Source organism: Salmo salar, chromosome 12, assembly GCF_965601325.2.
Source record: "Salmo salar chromosome 12, fSalSal1, whole genome shotgun sequence".
NCBI lineage: Eukaryota > Metazoa > Chordata > Actinopteri > Salmoniformes > Salmonidae > Salmo > Salmo salar.
Genome location: NC_138302.1, coordinates 86411385 through 86429337, shown reverse-complemented (window position 1 = coordinate 86429337; position 17953 = coordinate 86411385). Strand labels below are relative to the sequence as shown.

At 39.7% G+C, this 17953-nt stretch overlaps 1 protein-coding gene across 5 annotated transcripts in view; it reads right to left on the bottom strand.

Moving 5' to 3' along the window:
• Nucleotides 1–2218: 2218 nt before the first annotated feature.
• Nucleotides 2219–17953, bottom strand: part of LOC106565729 (neural cell adhesion molecule L1-like protein) — an 87581-nt gene continuing 71846 nt past the window's right edge. For all 5 annotated transcript variants that reach the window (XM_014133159.3, XM_014133154.3, XM_014133158.3 and 2 more), the window contains 3 exons: nucleotides 5624–5755; nucleotides 4729–4801; nucleotides 2219–3441 (listed from right to left, as the gene is read on the bottom strand). In XM_014133159.3, coding sequence (XP_013988634.2) covers nucleotides 3234–3441; nucleotides 4729–4801; nucleotides 5624–5755 — 413 coding nt within the window. In that variant the 3' untranslated portion in view covers nucleotides 2219–3233. The remainder of the gene's footprint in view (nucleotides 3442–4728; nucleotides 4802–5623; nucleotides 5756–17953) is intronic.

Genomic DNA, 17953 nt, shown 5'->3' with positions numbered 1-17953 from the left:
CCTCAGCTGCATCAGAGCTTTGAGTGAGTCATAGGCCTGCCTAGGCATTACCATTTTTGGTAATGAATCACCTCAGAGCTCACAGCACAGGATTTCCTTACTTTATATGAATATGGGCTGTAACTAACTCTTGCTAAGACAGAGTGAGAGAGAGGTCATTTTACTTGCAGAAAAAATGAAATGATAGGCTGCATCACATCTGGCCGTGATTGGGAGTCCCATAGGGCGGTGCACAATTGGCCCAGCGTCGTCCAGGTTTGGCCGGGGTAGACCGTCATTGTAAATAAGAATTTGTTCTTAACTGACTTGCCTAGTTAAATAAAGGTTAAATCAAATTTAGGGACTCACTTTGGAAATCAACCGTTAGGCACATATTATGTTTCTGTCTTCAATTCTAACAACACATTACATTTAAGTAAATGGAAATAATGACGGAACAAAATATGTGTAATTTCATTTAACAATGACTTTCAGTCCTTTCAAGTCCCAAAGACAATTTAAACCATGACCGTGCAAAATGGATGAAAAGGATTACTCCTTCCCTGGCAGACATTGATAGTTTCTACTGTTTCCAAATTGTTCCAATGTGCTTGAAGAGATATAATGAAACTGAAACAAAGTATAAAAAGTTACATAATGTTCTCAATTATTTCCACAAATTGGCCTCATAATGACAATGCCAGTATATCAGCAAAAACATTAGTCAGTTCCAACATTAAGGATTTAACGTGCTCTCCAAAGAGGTGATAATCACATCTATAGTACAGTTCCTCTGGAGGCTGCAACCTGGATATCTGAAACAACCTAGAACTGGTGACACAGGAAAGGATTTATATTGTGGGAGAGACCATTTTTCCTCTCTACTTAATCCAGCCATTTGTTCCTGTGCTGGGCCTTCTAGGCAAATGTTGACGTTGACCCGAGTTTTATTTATTACTTTCCTGGTGAATTAGATGAAACGATGTGGGAGGGCTTTGTTAGAATATGCTCTCTGGGGCTCTTAAAGGTCCAGCTTGTGCTCCGAGTCATTGGCCTCTCCTCTCCTGCATTCATTCCTCAGTAGCTTCAGCAACACTAGCACAGGGGCTCAGTCTTATTTCTGACAGTCAATTACATTACACTAGAGGTAAGGGAGCACAATGGAGTGGGTTATTCATGGCTAAAAACCTTTTAAAGTATACAGAACATCTGAGGGACCATACTTTTGACTGATAAAGCTGTTCCTCAAAAAAAAATTGGCTGTTTCATCAACATTTGCCTGCTGAGTCCTAAAGAACACACGTGGTCATTCACACAGGAGGGAATGTGACATGTAAAGCTCAGTCAAACAGAAACAGGCCAGTTCATTATGACCTGAGTAACTAGGGCCCTCTCTCTGCTATCTGCTTATCATCTGCTTATCTCATGTGATTATAGCCTTGTTCCTTTCTCCACTGGCTGAGCCCACCCCTTTGATTTCCCATGTTCATCTCCTGAGGCACAAGTTGTTTTAAAAAACCTGTTAACAAACTTGGAGACAGAACTTGAAGTGACACCTTTTCAGATACAAATTTCCCCCCCACCAATCTACAGTTATTAGACAGCTAGATGCTTTTATTGTTTTGGGCAGCCCTCCTAACCCTCTGTTAGCCCCCTAAGGTTGACGTTCGTGCCCGCGCAGAAATGTAATTAGCATAATACATAAATCTGTCAGATTAACCTAGAGATATGTTTTTTTTACATTGGATGTTTCTCAATCCACCGTACCCACCTATGTCGTCTTTTGCTCTATGACCTCCACAAGTGTCAGGAGACTCGTCTGAAGACGCTAGAGCCGATCTGCCAACTTCAGTCTGTAGCATCCGAAGCGTTTGTATGGGCTAATAGCAGTAACACCAAAAATCTTTTTTCATCCAAACATTTTTTTATATATATTCTTGATACTTCAAGAGGTCTTAAAATTCTAAATCAAATAGCTAAATGATCCTTGGTATGACCTTCCATGTAGCTTAGTATATGGTTCGCAACTTGAACTACCGTCTCCTTATACTTCTAGTTAGATAGCTAGCTAAGGAGTGGATTTGCTAATTTCACAATACGGCATGTTGTAATGACATTCCAAAGCTTTCTGCAGAAGCAGAGTTCATTACAAACCCCAAAACATCAATCATGTATATTTATGTTGAAGTATTCTTTCTGTATGCAGTTTAAAGACGGACAGTCAGTCTATAGCCAATGGTAATGAAAAGTTTAACAATTTAATAACATCAAAACATCCACAAAACATACAATAGCTATATTTGATGTATTTGTACAAAAATGCAATTGAAGGCGATCATCATGGTAACGTTTAGATTGACTTTCAAACAGGCTTACTATGATTACTTTTTTGGAGTTGAATGGCATTGTCTACAATGACATGCAAGTTGTAATGAGCAAGGCTGTTCTAAGAACATGGGAACAACATTAATGCTTTAATTGGTATTTTGATGAGCTAGAATAGATCAAGTGGTAACTCGGTTGATAATTGTCTGCATGTTATAGCGAGCTGGCACATAAAACCACTGAATCATAACCTCACTGTGGAAACAACAGAAGTACTTTCCTGTTAACAACTGAGAGTTCTCAGAGCCATTGCCTTAGATCTTTTGGCATTTCATGTGATATAGCTGAGGCATCCGTTTTGTATTGTTATTTTGTCATGTAACAAACCAGGAAATAAGTTGATGAACAGCCTTTGTACACATATTAAAATCATATTTAATGAATGCATTTCAAATTTAAAATGCCAATATTTGCTGCAACTGAAACAGGCTGACATCATCTGCTCACATACACGTGAGGTTTGCTAAATGATGACTGTGCATGAGAGATCTGGTAGTATAAGAAAAGGTTCAATGTGGACTGGAGATTTCTTTTTCTTCCTTTTTACATTTGAATAGATTACAAACAGTTGTTGCATTTGACAAAAAAATGCAAAAAGCCTCAAAGGTTTTCACTGATTTGCAGTAATATAAAACACTCCCACATACAATAATATATACATTTTGAAATTATGCATTCTGTTAGAGTTTGATAAAACAAACAGCTTTATAAAATGAAGATGGCAGTGCAGCTGACAATGACACATTACATTTGACATTGGATTGTGATTGGTACGGATTATGTCATCTACTTCCTTTATGTCCCCTCCCCTCCACCAGTCTAATGAAAGTGTTGTCCTAAGGATGGATGATGGACCGTTTTCCTTGCTCTCACGCTGTGCTCTGATTGGTGGTTCCTTTGACTTCCATGGACACCTTCTTTTCTTTGCGACCTGCGTACTCGCCGATGAAGGAGCCATCTTCGTTGAACTGGATATCCTCATCCCCATAGTCCACCAGGCTGTCCCCACTGTCCTCTGCTTTGATCTGTCCGCTCAGAGAGTGCTGGCTGCCCTTCAGTGGCTTCTCATCATTGTCACTGTGTCACAACATGACGGCACAAAGACAGGGGATTTCAAAACCACCTAATTTCACTCATGGCTTAACTCTATGGGCTTTATTGGTAAGGACAGGGACACAGGCAGGTTTGAACCCAAAGAGCTTAAATGAAGAGCTTCGGTGATTGGCAGCAATGTTTACCTCTGACTGACAGACGGATGAAAAATGATCAGATATGTGGACTAGTAAAGGACACTCCTGTCAAGTGTACTTAAACCCTACATGTACAGTATATCAATGTATATGACGATGAATGGGATAATTAAAAGAAGATGGGGTATTGATTTGGCTGTCAGGCTGATGCAGATGTTGACCGTGCACATGCTGCAGTCACAAGGTGCATTGTAACCCTGTCTGTACGGGGACAGATGCTCAGGCTGTAGCTTTCATTTAATTATTCAACAAGAGAGTGATCACATAAAGGGTTCATTGTATACTATAGACTAATGGTTTGGATTGGCATCATGATGCTCCTACATGGGAAATGATGGTGAAGTCAGGTGCTTCAGAGATCTGAGCATTTTTAGATTTTGGAGTAAAAATACAATAAATGTGCTTTCCCGTGGTCCGACATTGGGGGCCATATATTTTAGGGACCAGACGCAACACTCTACTTCACAACTTTACTGTGACCACATGATGAAAGATGTCTAGGCTACTTCTGATTCATAACTTCAAGTAAGGTTCTGAGTGTGAGACTACTGATTGGAGTGAAGTGTGGGTCTCTGAGTTGCACTCTTTGAGTGTGTTCTGAATTGGACCAGTGAAAGATTAATGAATTGAGCACAGATTTTACTGCCCCGGAGATGAGCTGCATTCAATTACACAGATTGGTTTTAGCCTCCTGCTGGGTTGTGTTGTGGCCAGGCAGCCTTCCTTCATTGAGTTCCATTCAGAAACAAATAGTAACATCTGAACAATGAGGCTGTTACTGCTAATGACCTGAGCTCTACCACCACACATCTACCTAATAACAATGCACAATATAGGTTGATACCACATCAACATCACTGATGTGTAAACAACAACGGGGGTATTTGTTGCTGTTTACCACATCACGTTTAGAATACATGTTACTCAGCCCATCACATGTCTTGAACAGGGATGTCTGTGAAGGTCTGTGTTAAGCTCATGCATGTAGGGTTTTCTTTTTAAATCAGGAGAAATGCAGAGATAGAATTATACAATGTGATACAATTCAAAACAAAGTTAATATATGAGCTGATATCTGAATTATTGATACATTGGTGGTTGGTGGAATGATTACCTGTATTCACAGAAGGTGTCATCATGGATACCCTGGGATTCTAGGTCTGGGTGAAGATCCTCTTTCTCCTTTACTGCTCGGAGAGAAATATCAATGTTTAGGGTACCTTGAGTACAGTACAACATTCAATAAACAATTTTATACCATGTTAAAGACAAAGTAATGTTCTGCTAAAACGCCTTACAAGTTCTCACACATTCCTGAGTACAACATACTAAGTGTTTGATGTCAGCAACATTTACAATATGAGTAACAACTGAATCCTAATTTCAAAAGGGAAAGCTAACTATCAGTGAACGTGCAGGAGGTAGTGTTTAATGAATGCAACATAGAACAAAGCCCTGGGATTTAGACTGTCTTTCTGATATGATAGACGACTAGCTGAGCTGAACCTGGCGCTCAATAAGTGTATAAAGATGAAAGGTACTGTAAATGACCCTCTATCCCCCACAGACAGGACTGACATTAAGATCCCCACCGCTGGCATGTGACCATAACATTTACATATCTTCTGTGCATTCTATGTTTTGTTATTCAAAATCTGCATATTTCAAATATGCTGTATTTATTTAAATGTTATAAATATAAATGCACATGCTCCCATTAATTTAAATTCCCATTATACTGTAAATATCAGCATTGAAATATTGAACAGTGGTGTGATGTATATTTCTACTACTAATAATATATCAGCTTAAATATGTCTATAATGGTGTCCAGAGTGATCATTTCTATTTGGTAATAAATACTCTAAATGGGAATATAATTATGCCTAGTGCAGTGATTAGTTAGCTTTCATAAGGTGCAATGTGTGTGTGTGTGTGTGTGTGTGTGTGTGTGTGTGTGTGTGTGTGTGTGTGTGTGTGTGTGTGTGTGTTTGCGTCTGAGTACCTACCGGAATATTTCCCTCCTTTATTTCTGTTGACAAAGCAGGCGATTAACACCATGAGTGTGAGGAGAGCCACGACACACATCAGTCCGATGAACCAGCCCTGGGTAGAGATTCCTCCATGGATGCTTGCCAGACCTGAGGAGAGGAGAAGAAACAACAACACTTTGACTTTGACTCTGCCTTTCATGAGGACACTTGATTGAATGTTTACATCGACAAAGTCTATTGGATGCAGAGGCAGCAGGTGACGTTGAAATGGAAATGTACCAATATTAATATTAAACAGCTAATCCCCTTGTCTAATTAATCAACTGAGGAGGCTGTTCAAATGGAATTCCTTTCACCAAGTCACTAAAAATATATAAAAAATCCTATTGACACAGAGAACCATACCTTGAGACATGTTCAAGGACATTGGTGCACCTGCATACTAAATAAAGCTTCAATTGGTTATGGTGATTATGTGTGTAGGGATTTGATTGGGGGGTGGGAGAGCTTATTCTTCTTTTCCAATAGCATCCCTGCTCACTTTAGCCCTGGTCCTGATTACATATTCAAAAATACTAGTATTATCAACCCAGTTGTTAGTCATAAGGCGCACAGTGTACACAGTCCCAAGCTCCAGCCCCTCAATCACGTGGAAAGTCTTAGAGGAGTTAACTGCCTCAGAGATATTCCAGTTACCTTTACCTAGGTGCACAATCAGGGAGGGTTAGTACTCATGAGGGGGGAAGGGTTAAAGGGTTATTTACAGAGCGTTTGATGAAATAACACAGGACACAATTTCTAGCATGTAACGTTAGTACTGTATAGAGATGTCTCAGATGTTACCAATACATTCAAAATCACCTGAAAAGTATATCGCTATAAAATATACTGCAAATGGACAGAGAAGTAATGTGCTTACGGTTGTTCATATATGCAACATAAGACTCTGAATCCGTTTGTTCGTTTCCTGGAATTCAACTGATGTTTGCAAAGTTGTCACTAACTGAGGAACTAATATTCAACAGGGCTGGGACTGACAGACAGATGAGGGAGGAAGAGGGGAGAAATGGCAGAACAGGGTTAGTAAAGGATTAAGGATAGTACAGATCTCATTCACACACAAAAAACATGGATCTAAACCTGGCCAGGTGTTGATGAAGTCAATCCATTTGCTGATGCACATACAGTGCAGTATATGTAGCCTAACATATGTGTCTCATGCTTAATACTACTGGAGGATATAGAATGAATGCTTATCAATAACTGGCACATTTCCTGAATCATTTATAATGAAATTGACAAAGGAAAAGGAAAGCCAAGGAAAGCCAGCAAAGCTGAATGGAAATCTGAAGAGAGTATGTATCCATTGAAACGTGCAGACTAAATGAACAATGCAAAACTCTGCTTATTGACTTTGCGTGTTCATTTTCTTAATACAACTGATTGCTATCGCTTTCAAATCACATAGATTGTGTCACATCCTGACCATGGTAAGCTGTTATTTTCTATGGTAGAGTAGGTCAGGGCGTGACAGGGGGGGTTATTCTATGTGTTCTATTTCTATGTTCTTAGGTTCTAGTTTTTGTATTTCTATGTTGGTTTGTTTGGGATGATCTCCAATTAGAGGCAGCTGGTCCTCGTTGTCTCTAATTGGAGATCATACTTAAGTAGGGGTTTTTCTTCCTGGGTTTTGTGGGTGATTATATTTTGTGTAGTGTTTGTTTCTCCTCTGCTTCACGGTTTGTTGTTTTGTCATTTCAGTTTATTTGTGTATTGCATAGTTTCACAGTGTTAATAAAATGTGGAACGACACACACGCTGCACCTTGGTCCTCTTCTTCCTACGACAGCCGTGACAGATTGTGCTTCTCTCTACAACAGTATACATTTCGATGGAAATGTTAAATATCAGGGGTGAGCAGAAGTCCCTGTGCCTCACTGCAGCTTAACTCATGTACACAGCGGTGCTGCATACGTTAGACAATAACAGACTAATAAAGTCTCTGAAGACTGACACTCCAGGAAATCAAAGAACCACTGCAGCTGGAGGGAGGGTGAGAATAATGCACCACTTCAAATTGCAAGTTTGAAAAGAAAGGTTGCACAGCTTTAGTATGACCGGTCAACGGCAAACAATCCCCTTCATCTCCCTCAGGCAAATATGCAAATCTTCGACTGTGTCTCCTGCTCAGGTGTTTGCTCAGGTGATAATTCAGAACACAAGGACACCTGTGTCTGGGCTGCCCATCCCTGTGAGCACAAATGACACACCATGGGTAAAGCTGGTGTATGACTCTGTAACTATGGTAATTCCCATCATTTGCTTAGTATGATTATTCTAAGTGACAAAAAATATCCCAGGGCTTGGCGTGTTTGTCATTGCACTGCTCAGCCTGGTATTAAAGACTGCAGAAAGCATCTGTTACCACAGCAGGGAGCGCAGCCCTGGCCCTGCCGCAACGCCTGCAAAATGGCTCTTCAAAGTCTGAGATTTTTTTTAAAGCTGAGCCCAGTACACTTAAATATTCTGATCTACAGCTATCAACAGTTTCCACTTATCCACTTATCTCAGTTTCCCCTAAATATCACCCTCTCTGTAAGAGCTCACACCTCCTGCTCCTCCTCCTCACTCGGCCTGACTAGGCCTACATTTCCTCCAGCTCAAATGTTGCTACTGTATGGACATTTGCTTGTCCAACAGCACTACAGTTGTTTACTCAGTTGAAGGTTAAATGGAAATGTCAGGTGACTGTTTGGTCAATATTCTGCTGTGTAAAGGAGGACTGGGGCCCAACAAATCAATTAGACATATTTGTCCTGTTTGAACTACACTCACACCTTCAGGTATGGAATATATTATTTATTTAACTAGGCAAGTCAGTTAAGAACAAATTCTTATTTACAATGACAGCCTAGGAACAGTGGGTTAACTGCCTTGTTCAGGGGCAGAACAACAGAGTTTTACCTTGTCAGCTCAGGGATTCAAACTAGCAACCTTTCAGTTACTGGCCCAATGCTCCAACCACTAGGCTACCTGCCGCCCCTTAAAAAACAGGACTGTCTCTTGATGAGTTTGTTGAGATGTTTGTGGGACTTTAACTCAACATCAATGCTTAAGCTAGTTTTTATTGATTGAAGTTAAGCACAAAATAGAGAAGAGTATTTTTATCATATGGTATCAGTAGAGTTTAGTGTGTTCACCACCGGTGGCTGGTGGCACCTTAATTGGGGAGGACGAGCTCATAGTAATGGTAGGAATGGAATAATTGAATGGTATGGTTTCCATGTGCTTGATGCCATTCCATTCACTCCATTCCATCATTTATTATGAGCCATCATCCCCTCACCAGCCTCCTGTGGTTTTCACCTATGGCTATCATTGCCATATTGAACACAATTGGTTGTATGAATACCTATGTTGGAACGGGTGAACTTGGCTGTGAGGGGGAGGCAGACTGGCCTGAAAAGGAAGACACTTGGAGATTATAGGAAATGTTTTGAGTCAGGGAGCGGGAGCTACTGCCTACTGACTAATAAAATTGTTAGTACGCTACAACTATGGGCATAGTGGACTGATATTAATTTCTAGTCTACAGATATGTCTCATATAACAACTAGTCTGGGTGGTTACTACTACAGAGTAAATTAAATCAAATCAAGCTTTATTTATACCGCACATTTCAGACAAGGAATGCAATGCAATGTATTTCACTGGAAAAAACGAATACAAAACAATAGAAACAAAGCTGAAATATTTACTACACAACAAACAAAAGAATGACAAAAACTGAATGACTAAAAAGCACTCTAAGGAAAAACAAACGTATGTGTTTTAAGATCTCTTTTAAATATATGTCCACAGTTTCGGCCCACCTCAGGTTCTCTGGCAGGCTATTCCAGAGCCTGGGGGCATAATAACTAAAGGTATCCTTTCCATGCCTCTTGTTCCTAGGCTTTGGGATAGTTAAAAGGCCAGTGCCAGAGGACCTGAGAGACCTACTGGGTACATAACTTAAAAGCATGTCTGACTTTTATTGGGGTGCGCAATCGTGGCTTGAGCAATGAATACCATCAAACAACTAGCAAATAAGGTCTAATGTGTGGTTAGAGGTGATCATTGATAATAATTTATACTACAGGAAGGGACTTTTCCTCTGATGAAACAAAGACGTCATCATTTGAACTTTTATTGACACTACAATATACAGCATATGCACGTCTGACAGCCTTCCTGTATGCTGTACCTAAAGCTTAATTTGATCCCTCTGTTTGTAATACGTGTGGCATTGAGCCTGATGTTGTTGGAACAAAAGTCAATATTAATTTACAGATTCACTAATGAGACTGGATTCATATGAATTTATAAACGGGATCCTCATTACCATTGTTACTGCAGAGAAAACCACAAACTGCAGAGTCTGTATTGGTCTACTAATGAACGGAGGCATCAGAGTGCTCAGTGCTGATGGCAAGGGCACGCAACAGAGAAGGGCAATTATTCACAGATGAGGGGAGTATCTGCATCATCTTAGTTCCTTATTTGTGTGAAATATTATGTGTCTTAATGGTTGCTGACATCAGACTTGTTTTCTAAACGCCTGCTTGACCTAGTCAACCATGCAGGCAACTGGGCTGCTGTCTCCAAGATTCACCTCCCACCTGTATATCAGCCCTTTATCCATATTCATGCACTCACAGCTAGTCTATGTTAAAGAAACAGCGTACAGTATAGCTTATAGAAATCATACTAACAGGTATATCAGAAGAATAGTCTGTCAGAAATGGAATGCGAGAGCTACAGTACTACTCAAGTATCCACCAAGGATATGATACAAATAATTAATGGATGACTCATGCAGAAATAAATCAATGTAGTTATTTCGCAGACAATTTACCTGCAGGCATGATTTACATCAGTGTTAGACTACAGAAGTTGCTTTGTACTGCACATAAACAGAAATCTACATACTGACAGTGGATATCGCTGTGGAAGCTGGTGAGGAGACGGAAAATAAAAAAGGAAAGCATTGCCAAGCAGATACATGTATGGAAAGTGGTTTTAGCTTCCACACCACACAGTGAATGTATCATTAAGAAGATGGATACCCACCTGACGGGCATACATTATTATCAATTGCATAAGTTAAAAGCCTTACGTACTTCAGCATAGCACAGCAAGAACATGTGCTGACACCAACTACAATATAAGCATGACAAAGATGCAAAATGTTTCCCTACATAAATGTGATGGGAGATCCAATCATGTAAATGAAGTAGATTACAACTCTGGGCCATCTCCGTCTCCTGAGTTTACAGGGTATATATTCAAAACAATATTACATTACATTAGTCACTTTACCCCTATCTATACTGTATGTACAGAATGTATTCACAGCCCTTGACATTTTCCACATTTTGTTGTGTTACATCCTGAATTTAAAATGCATTAAAAATAACATTTTTGTTACTGGCCTATACACCATACCCCATAACGTAAAAGAGGAAATACGTTTTTCTAAATGTTCAAAATGAATAAAAAATTCAAAGCTGAAATGTCTTGAGTCAATAAGTATTCACGAACCCCTTTATTATGCAAGCCTAAATAAGTTCAGGAGTAAAAATGTGCTTAACAAGTCAAATAATAAGGATGCTTTTGGGATAAGGGGCAGTATTTTCACGGCCGGATAAAAAACATACCCGATTTAATCTGGTTACTACTCCTGCCCAGAAACTACAATATGCATATAATTAGTAGATGTGGATAGAAAACACTCTACAGTTTCTAAAACTGTTTGAATGGTGTCTGTGAGTATAACAGAACTCATATGGCAGGCCAAAACCTGAGAAGATTCCATACAGGAAGTGCCCTGTCTGACAATTTGTTCTCCTTCTAGGGCATCTCTATCAAAAATACAGCATCTCTGCTGTAACGTGACATTTTCTAAGGCTTCCATTGGCTCTCAGAAGGCGCCAGAAAGCGGAATGACGTCTCTGCAGTCTCTGGGCGAAAAAAAGCAGACGTTTTTGTGAGTGGTCAGGCAGGGAACAATGACACTGGAGTGCGCATGCACGAGACGACTCCATGTTTTTCTTTCAGTCTATGAATGAATATAACGTGACCCGGTTGGAATATTATCGCTATTTTATGAGAAAAATAGCATACAAATTGATTTTAACCTCTTAGGGCTAGGGGGCAGTATTTACACCGCCGGATAAAAAACGTACCCGATTTAATCTGGTTACTACTCCTACCCAGTAACTAGAATATGCATATACTTATTAGATATGGATAGAAAACACCCTAAAGTTTCTAAAACTGTTTGAATGGTGTCTGTGAGTATAACAGAACTCATATGGCAGGCAAAAACCTGAGAGATTCCTTTACAGGAAGTGGCCTGTCTGACCATTTATTGGCTTTCTTTGACATCTCATTCCAAAACAAAGGATCTCTGCGGTAACGTGACACTTCCCACGGCTCCCATAGGCTCTCAGAGCCCGGGAAAAAGCTGAATGTCGTCATTCCAGCCCCAGGCTGAAACACATTATCGCCTTTGTCAAGTGGCCGATCAGGGGACAGTGGGCTTAGGCGCCCTGGTCTTTCTTTTTTTTCCTCTATTTACCGAAACGCAGATTCCCGGTCGGAATATTATCGTTTTTTTTACGAGATAAATTGCATAAAAATTGATTTTAAACAGCGGTTGACATGCTTCGAAGTACGGTAATGGAATATTTAGACATTTTTTGTCACGAAATGCGCCATGCTCGTAACCCTGATTTACCATTTCGGATAGTGTCTAGAACGCACGAACAAAACGGAGCTATTTGGATATAACTATGGATTATTTCGAACCAAAACAACATTTGTTGTTGAAGTAGAAGTCCTGGGAGTGCATTCTGACGAAGAACAGCAAAGGTAATCACATTTTTCTTATAGTAAATCTGAGTTTGGTGAGCACCAAACTTGGTGGGTGTCAAATGAGCTAGCCTGTGATGGCCGAGCTATCTACTCAGAATATTGCAAAATGTGCTTTCGCCGAAAAGCTATTTTAAAATCGGACACCGCGATTGCATAAAGGGGTTCTGTATCTATAATTCTTAAAATAATTGTTATGTTTTTTGTAAACATTTATCGTGAGTAATTTAGTAAATTCACCGGAAGTTTGCGGTGGGTATGCTAGTTCTGAACATCACATGCTAATGTAAAAAGCTGTTTTTTTATATAAATATGAACTTGATTGAACAAAACATGCATGTATTGTATAACATAATGTCCTAGGAGTGTCATCTGATGAAGATCATCAAAGGTTAGTGCTGCATTTAGCAGTGGTTTTGGTTTTTGTGACATATATGCTTGCTTTGAAAATGGCTGTGTGATTTATTTTTGGCAGGGTACTATTCTTACATAATCTAGTGTTTTGCTTTCGCTGTAAAGCCTTTTTGAAATCGGACAATGTGGTTAGATTAACGAGAGTCTTTAAAATGGCGTAAAATAGTCATATGTTTGAGAAATTGAAGTTATAGCATTTTTAAGGTATTTGTATTTCGCGCCACGCTCTACCATTGGATATTGGTAAGGCGTTCTGCTAGCGGAACGTCTGTCCCTAACAGGTTAAAAAAGCAGACATTGAATATCCCTTTGAGCATGGTGAAGTTATTAATTACAATTTGGATGGTTTATCAATACACCCAGTCACTACAAAGATACAGACGTCCTTCCTAACTTAGTAGCCCGAAAGGAAGAAAACCGCTCAGGGATTTCACTATGAGGCCAATCGTAACTTTGGAGCAGTTACAGAGTTTAATGTCTGTGATAGGAAAAAACTGAGGATGGATGAACGACATTTTAGTTACTCCACAATAATAACCTAATTGACAGAGTGAAAAGAAGGATTCCTGAATACAAAATGTTCATTTTGGGGCAAATTCAATACAAAACATTACTGAGTACTAGGGTTGAATGGCGGGAACCCGGGTATAGAGATTTTCCCTCCAAAAACCACTCTCTTTTCCCGGGATAACCGAGGAACCGGTAAAATATTATAAATGGTTTATATGAACAGCATGGCTTGAAATGGAACTATTAAATGATGTGCAAAGTCTAAATCTGGCTTCTCTGCAGACTCTGCATGATTTGTCAACGCTCAGGGTGGGGACAGACAGCCCATGTCAGTATGGAGTGCAATTCACAATGCGTGTAGACCTATCATCTCATCATGGTAACTTTTTTTCTTGTGACAGGTAGGCCTACATTTGCTCCAGCATAGCCTATACTACAGTAATATAAAGACCGTATGCACTTACTGACCGAATGTAATTTACTGTACCCATAATCATCTGGCTTTCACCTTGTTTTTTAATTGTTCATGTCACATCTGCTCCTGCCACACCCCCTAGTGGACATCCGGTGTCTCCTTGACCTGCAGCCACTTCTCCAGTACACTCTCTCTCTCTCTCCCTCCCTTTCTGTTTGTTTGTGATTGTGTGGTTGGAGACAGGTGTGCTGGAGCCAGAGCGGATCCTCACCAGCTGCAATCCGTTCCATAATCAAGATCTCTACAAATACTCAGTCCTGCCACTTCCACTCTGCCAGATTGTAATCTCTGCTCAGTCAGTTTATGATTCTAGCTATTTATGATTATTCAAGACCCTGTTTCCCTGCCTGACGCTGTTTATCCTCTCACTGCAGTTTTGCCACTCTGGCTCCTGTCTCCTGTTCCACATCTCACCACCCTGCTACCCTGTTCTGGATTCACCACACCACCACTCCCTTGGATTCCCCTCCGGACCTGTTTACCCTGTTCCAACCCAGCTCACTCCAACCTCAGCCTCCACATCTAGTTTCCTACCACTCATCCGAGCTTCCCTCCATATCTCCCTGTGTTATAATAAATACCTTGGTTCATTCATCCCTGTTTCTTGGTCTGAGTCTGCTCTTGGGATCCCCTGTGCTGCTCCGCCTAACAGTAAAGTTTTGTCATTTTTTAATTTGCAGCTGCAGAATTTTATAATTGCCTATCACTTGAATATCATTGCTTTAAATCAGTGCACATGTGAGCACTCTCTCACAGTCTTCCTCTCTCTCCATTAACACCATTCAAATGGCATCCAAAATATATCAATCTAGAACAGGATTGTCTATAGCCTATATATAGATGTCCTAGCCTACCTCTTTCAGGTAATAAATTCAATGCAGTATTAGCCTTATATTTAGCTAATTTATGATGGATTATGCATTATAAGCTTCTAACGTATAGCCTCTGTCTCTTGCACAATACCCAAGCACCTTAAACTCTCTGGGCTAGGGGGCAGTATTTTCACGGCCTGATGAATAACATACCCAATTTAAACAGGTTACTACTCTGGCCCAGAAACTAGAATATGCATATTATTAGTAGATTTGGATAGAAAACACTTTGAGGTTTCTAAAACTGTTTGAATGGTGTCTGTGAGTATAACAGAACTCATATGGCAGGCAAAAACCTGAGAAAATTCCAAGCAGGAAGTGGAAAGTCTGAGAATTGTAGTTCTTCTTTTGATTCTCTATCGAAGCTACAGTGTCTGTGGGGTGACGTTGCACTTCCTAAGGCTTCCATTGGCTGTCTAAAGCCTTCAGAAAGTGGTTTGAGCATTTTCCTGTCACTGGGCAGATAGGAGCTCAGTTACTGAGTGGTCTGCCTGGCAACAAAGGGATTGGATATGCTCGGTCCCGCGAGCGCACCCCTCCTTCTTTTTCTTCTTGAATGAATATGCTATTGTCCGGTTGGAATATTATCGCAATTTTATGTTAAAAATACCATAAAGATTGATTTTAAACAGCGTTTGACATGCTTCTAAGTACGGTAATGGAACATTTTGACTTTTCGTCTCTCGTTCCGAGCTCGCGCGATATGCCTTTGGATAAGTGATCTGTACGCACAAACAAAACGGAGGTATTTGTACATAAATATGGATTATTTCTTACAAAAACAACATTTCTTGTAGAAGTAGCAGTCCTGGGAGTGCATTCTGACGAAGATCAGCAAAGGTAAGAGAATATTTCTAATACTAATTCTGAGTTTAGGTTTCCCCGAACTTGGCGGGTGTCTGAATAGCTCACCGTGATGGCTGAGCTATGTACTCAGAATATTGAAAAATGTGCTTTCTCCGTAAAGCTATTTTAAAATCTGACACAGCGGTTGCATCCAGGTGTAGTCTATCTATAATTCTTAAAATAATTGTTATATATTTTGTCAACGTTTATGATGAGTATTTTTGTAAATTGATGTCCACATTCACCGGAAGTTTTGGTGGGAATACATTTTCTGAACATCACGCGCCAATGTAAAATGCTGTTTTTGGATATAAATATGAACTTTATCGAACAAAACATACATGTATTGTGTAACATAATGTCCTAGGAGTGTCATCTGATGAAGATCGTCAAAGGTTAGTGCTTCATTTAGCTGTGTTTTGGGTTTATTGACACATGTCCTTGCTTAGAAAATGGCTGTGTGATTATTTTTGTCTATGTACTCTCCTAACATAATCTAATGTTTTGCTTTCGCTGTAAAGCCTTTTTGAAATTGGACAATGTGGATAGATTATTATTTTTTGGGCTTGGGCTCATTAAATGTTGTTAATGTATTTAGGTAGCAACAGGTTTGAATTTTCATGCTGATCAAAGCTCTAATCAAATCCAGACATATTTATTTGCTTTATAATGCTTTTGATGACACTTCCGGTTTGGTGGGGACATTTGTAAAATACCAGGAAAATGTTCAACCCTACTGAGTACTACTCTCCATATTTTAAAGCATAGTGGTGGCTGCATCATGTTATGGGTATGCTTCTAATGGTTAAGGACTGGGGAGTTTTTCAGGATAAAAAAAGAAATAGAATGGAGCTAATCACAGGCAAGATCCTAGAGGAAAACCTGGTTCAGTCTGCTTTTCAGCAGACACTGGGAGATGAATTCATCTTTCAGCAGGACATTAACCTAAAACACAAGGCCAAATCTACACTGGAGATCCTCACCAAGCAGACAGTTAATGTTCCTGACTGCCCAAGTTACAGTTTTGACTTAAATCTACTAAAAAGGTATGGCAAGACCTGAAAATGGTTGTCTAGCAATAAAATGTAGAATAAGTCAAGGGGTATGAATACTTTCTGAAGGCAGTGCATCTACCTCAAACCCCTGCACATTGACTCGGTACTGGGACCCCGTGTATATAGCCAAGTTATCGTTACTTCATTGTGTATTTAATTTTTTTTACATTTTAGTGATTTAGCAGACGCTCTTATCACTCTTATACTTTTACAGTAATGAATGCATACATTTCATTTCATGCATTTTTTTGTACTAGCCCCCCGTGGGAATCGAACCCACAACCCTGGCGTTGCACACACCATGCTCTACCAACTGAGCCACAGGGAAGGCTAATTACTCCTTGTGTTATTATTCTCTCTGCAATGTTGGGAAGGGCCCGTAAGTTAGCATTTCACTATTAGTCTATACCTGTTATTTACAAAGCACGTGACAAATAAAATATGATTTGATTTGACATTACTCCCACACACGGAGAAAGCATATTTATTTTGATTTCATACCATAATGGTGTTTTGTTTAGTAAATCAATCTAAACATGCATCCTTGCATTTAATTAGTCCCAGAAGCCTGCTTACTGTGTTTGATTGAAAAGGATGCTATGTTTTGTTAACCATTTATATCAATTTACAAGCTCTTACTATTAGAGAGTACCCAAATCAATTATTACTATTGTTAGACAGAGGCTATGTGTGATGTGGCACCACAGTGCAGACCCTCCATTACACATTCAAGTGCACTTGCTTATTTTCATTAGATTCTAATCATCTTTGACTGGTGTCACCCCCTTATCTCCACTCCCAAAGACTCAGTTGAATTGAGCTTGGCCTGGTTCCGACAGAGTACATCTACCACTCCACTGAAGTAGAACTGACATAGAATTCACAAGATGAAAATGTTGTGTCATATGCATGAGCCAAACATTGCAATGGCAATCTACTTACCTTACCAATTCCTATATAATTATACAATACGATACAGAAAATGTGCATTTTCCCTTGCTGAAGGTAATTCTCTTTCCAGCCGATTTTTCATAGCTCGCTTTCTCCTTCAAATCAATAAGCATTTGCTCTTTTATGACAATGATGAATGAAACCCCTTCTCACACCCTTATGATATTGTTTACCCACAAACATTACTTAGATGGAGATATGAAAAGCCTGGCAGTTGGAGCCAATATCATATTCCCTGAAATTCAATGAGCTAATACATTACTGAAATGGCTTGGTCATCTACAGTGTACAGGCTTGGTCATTTACAGTG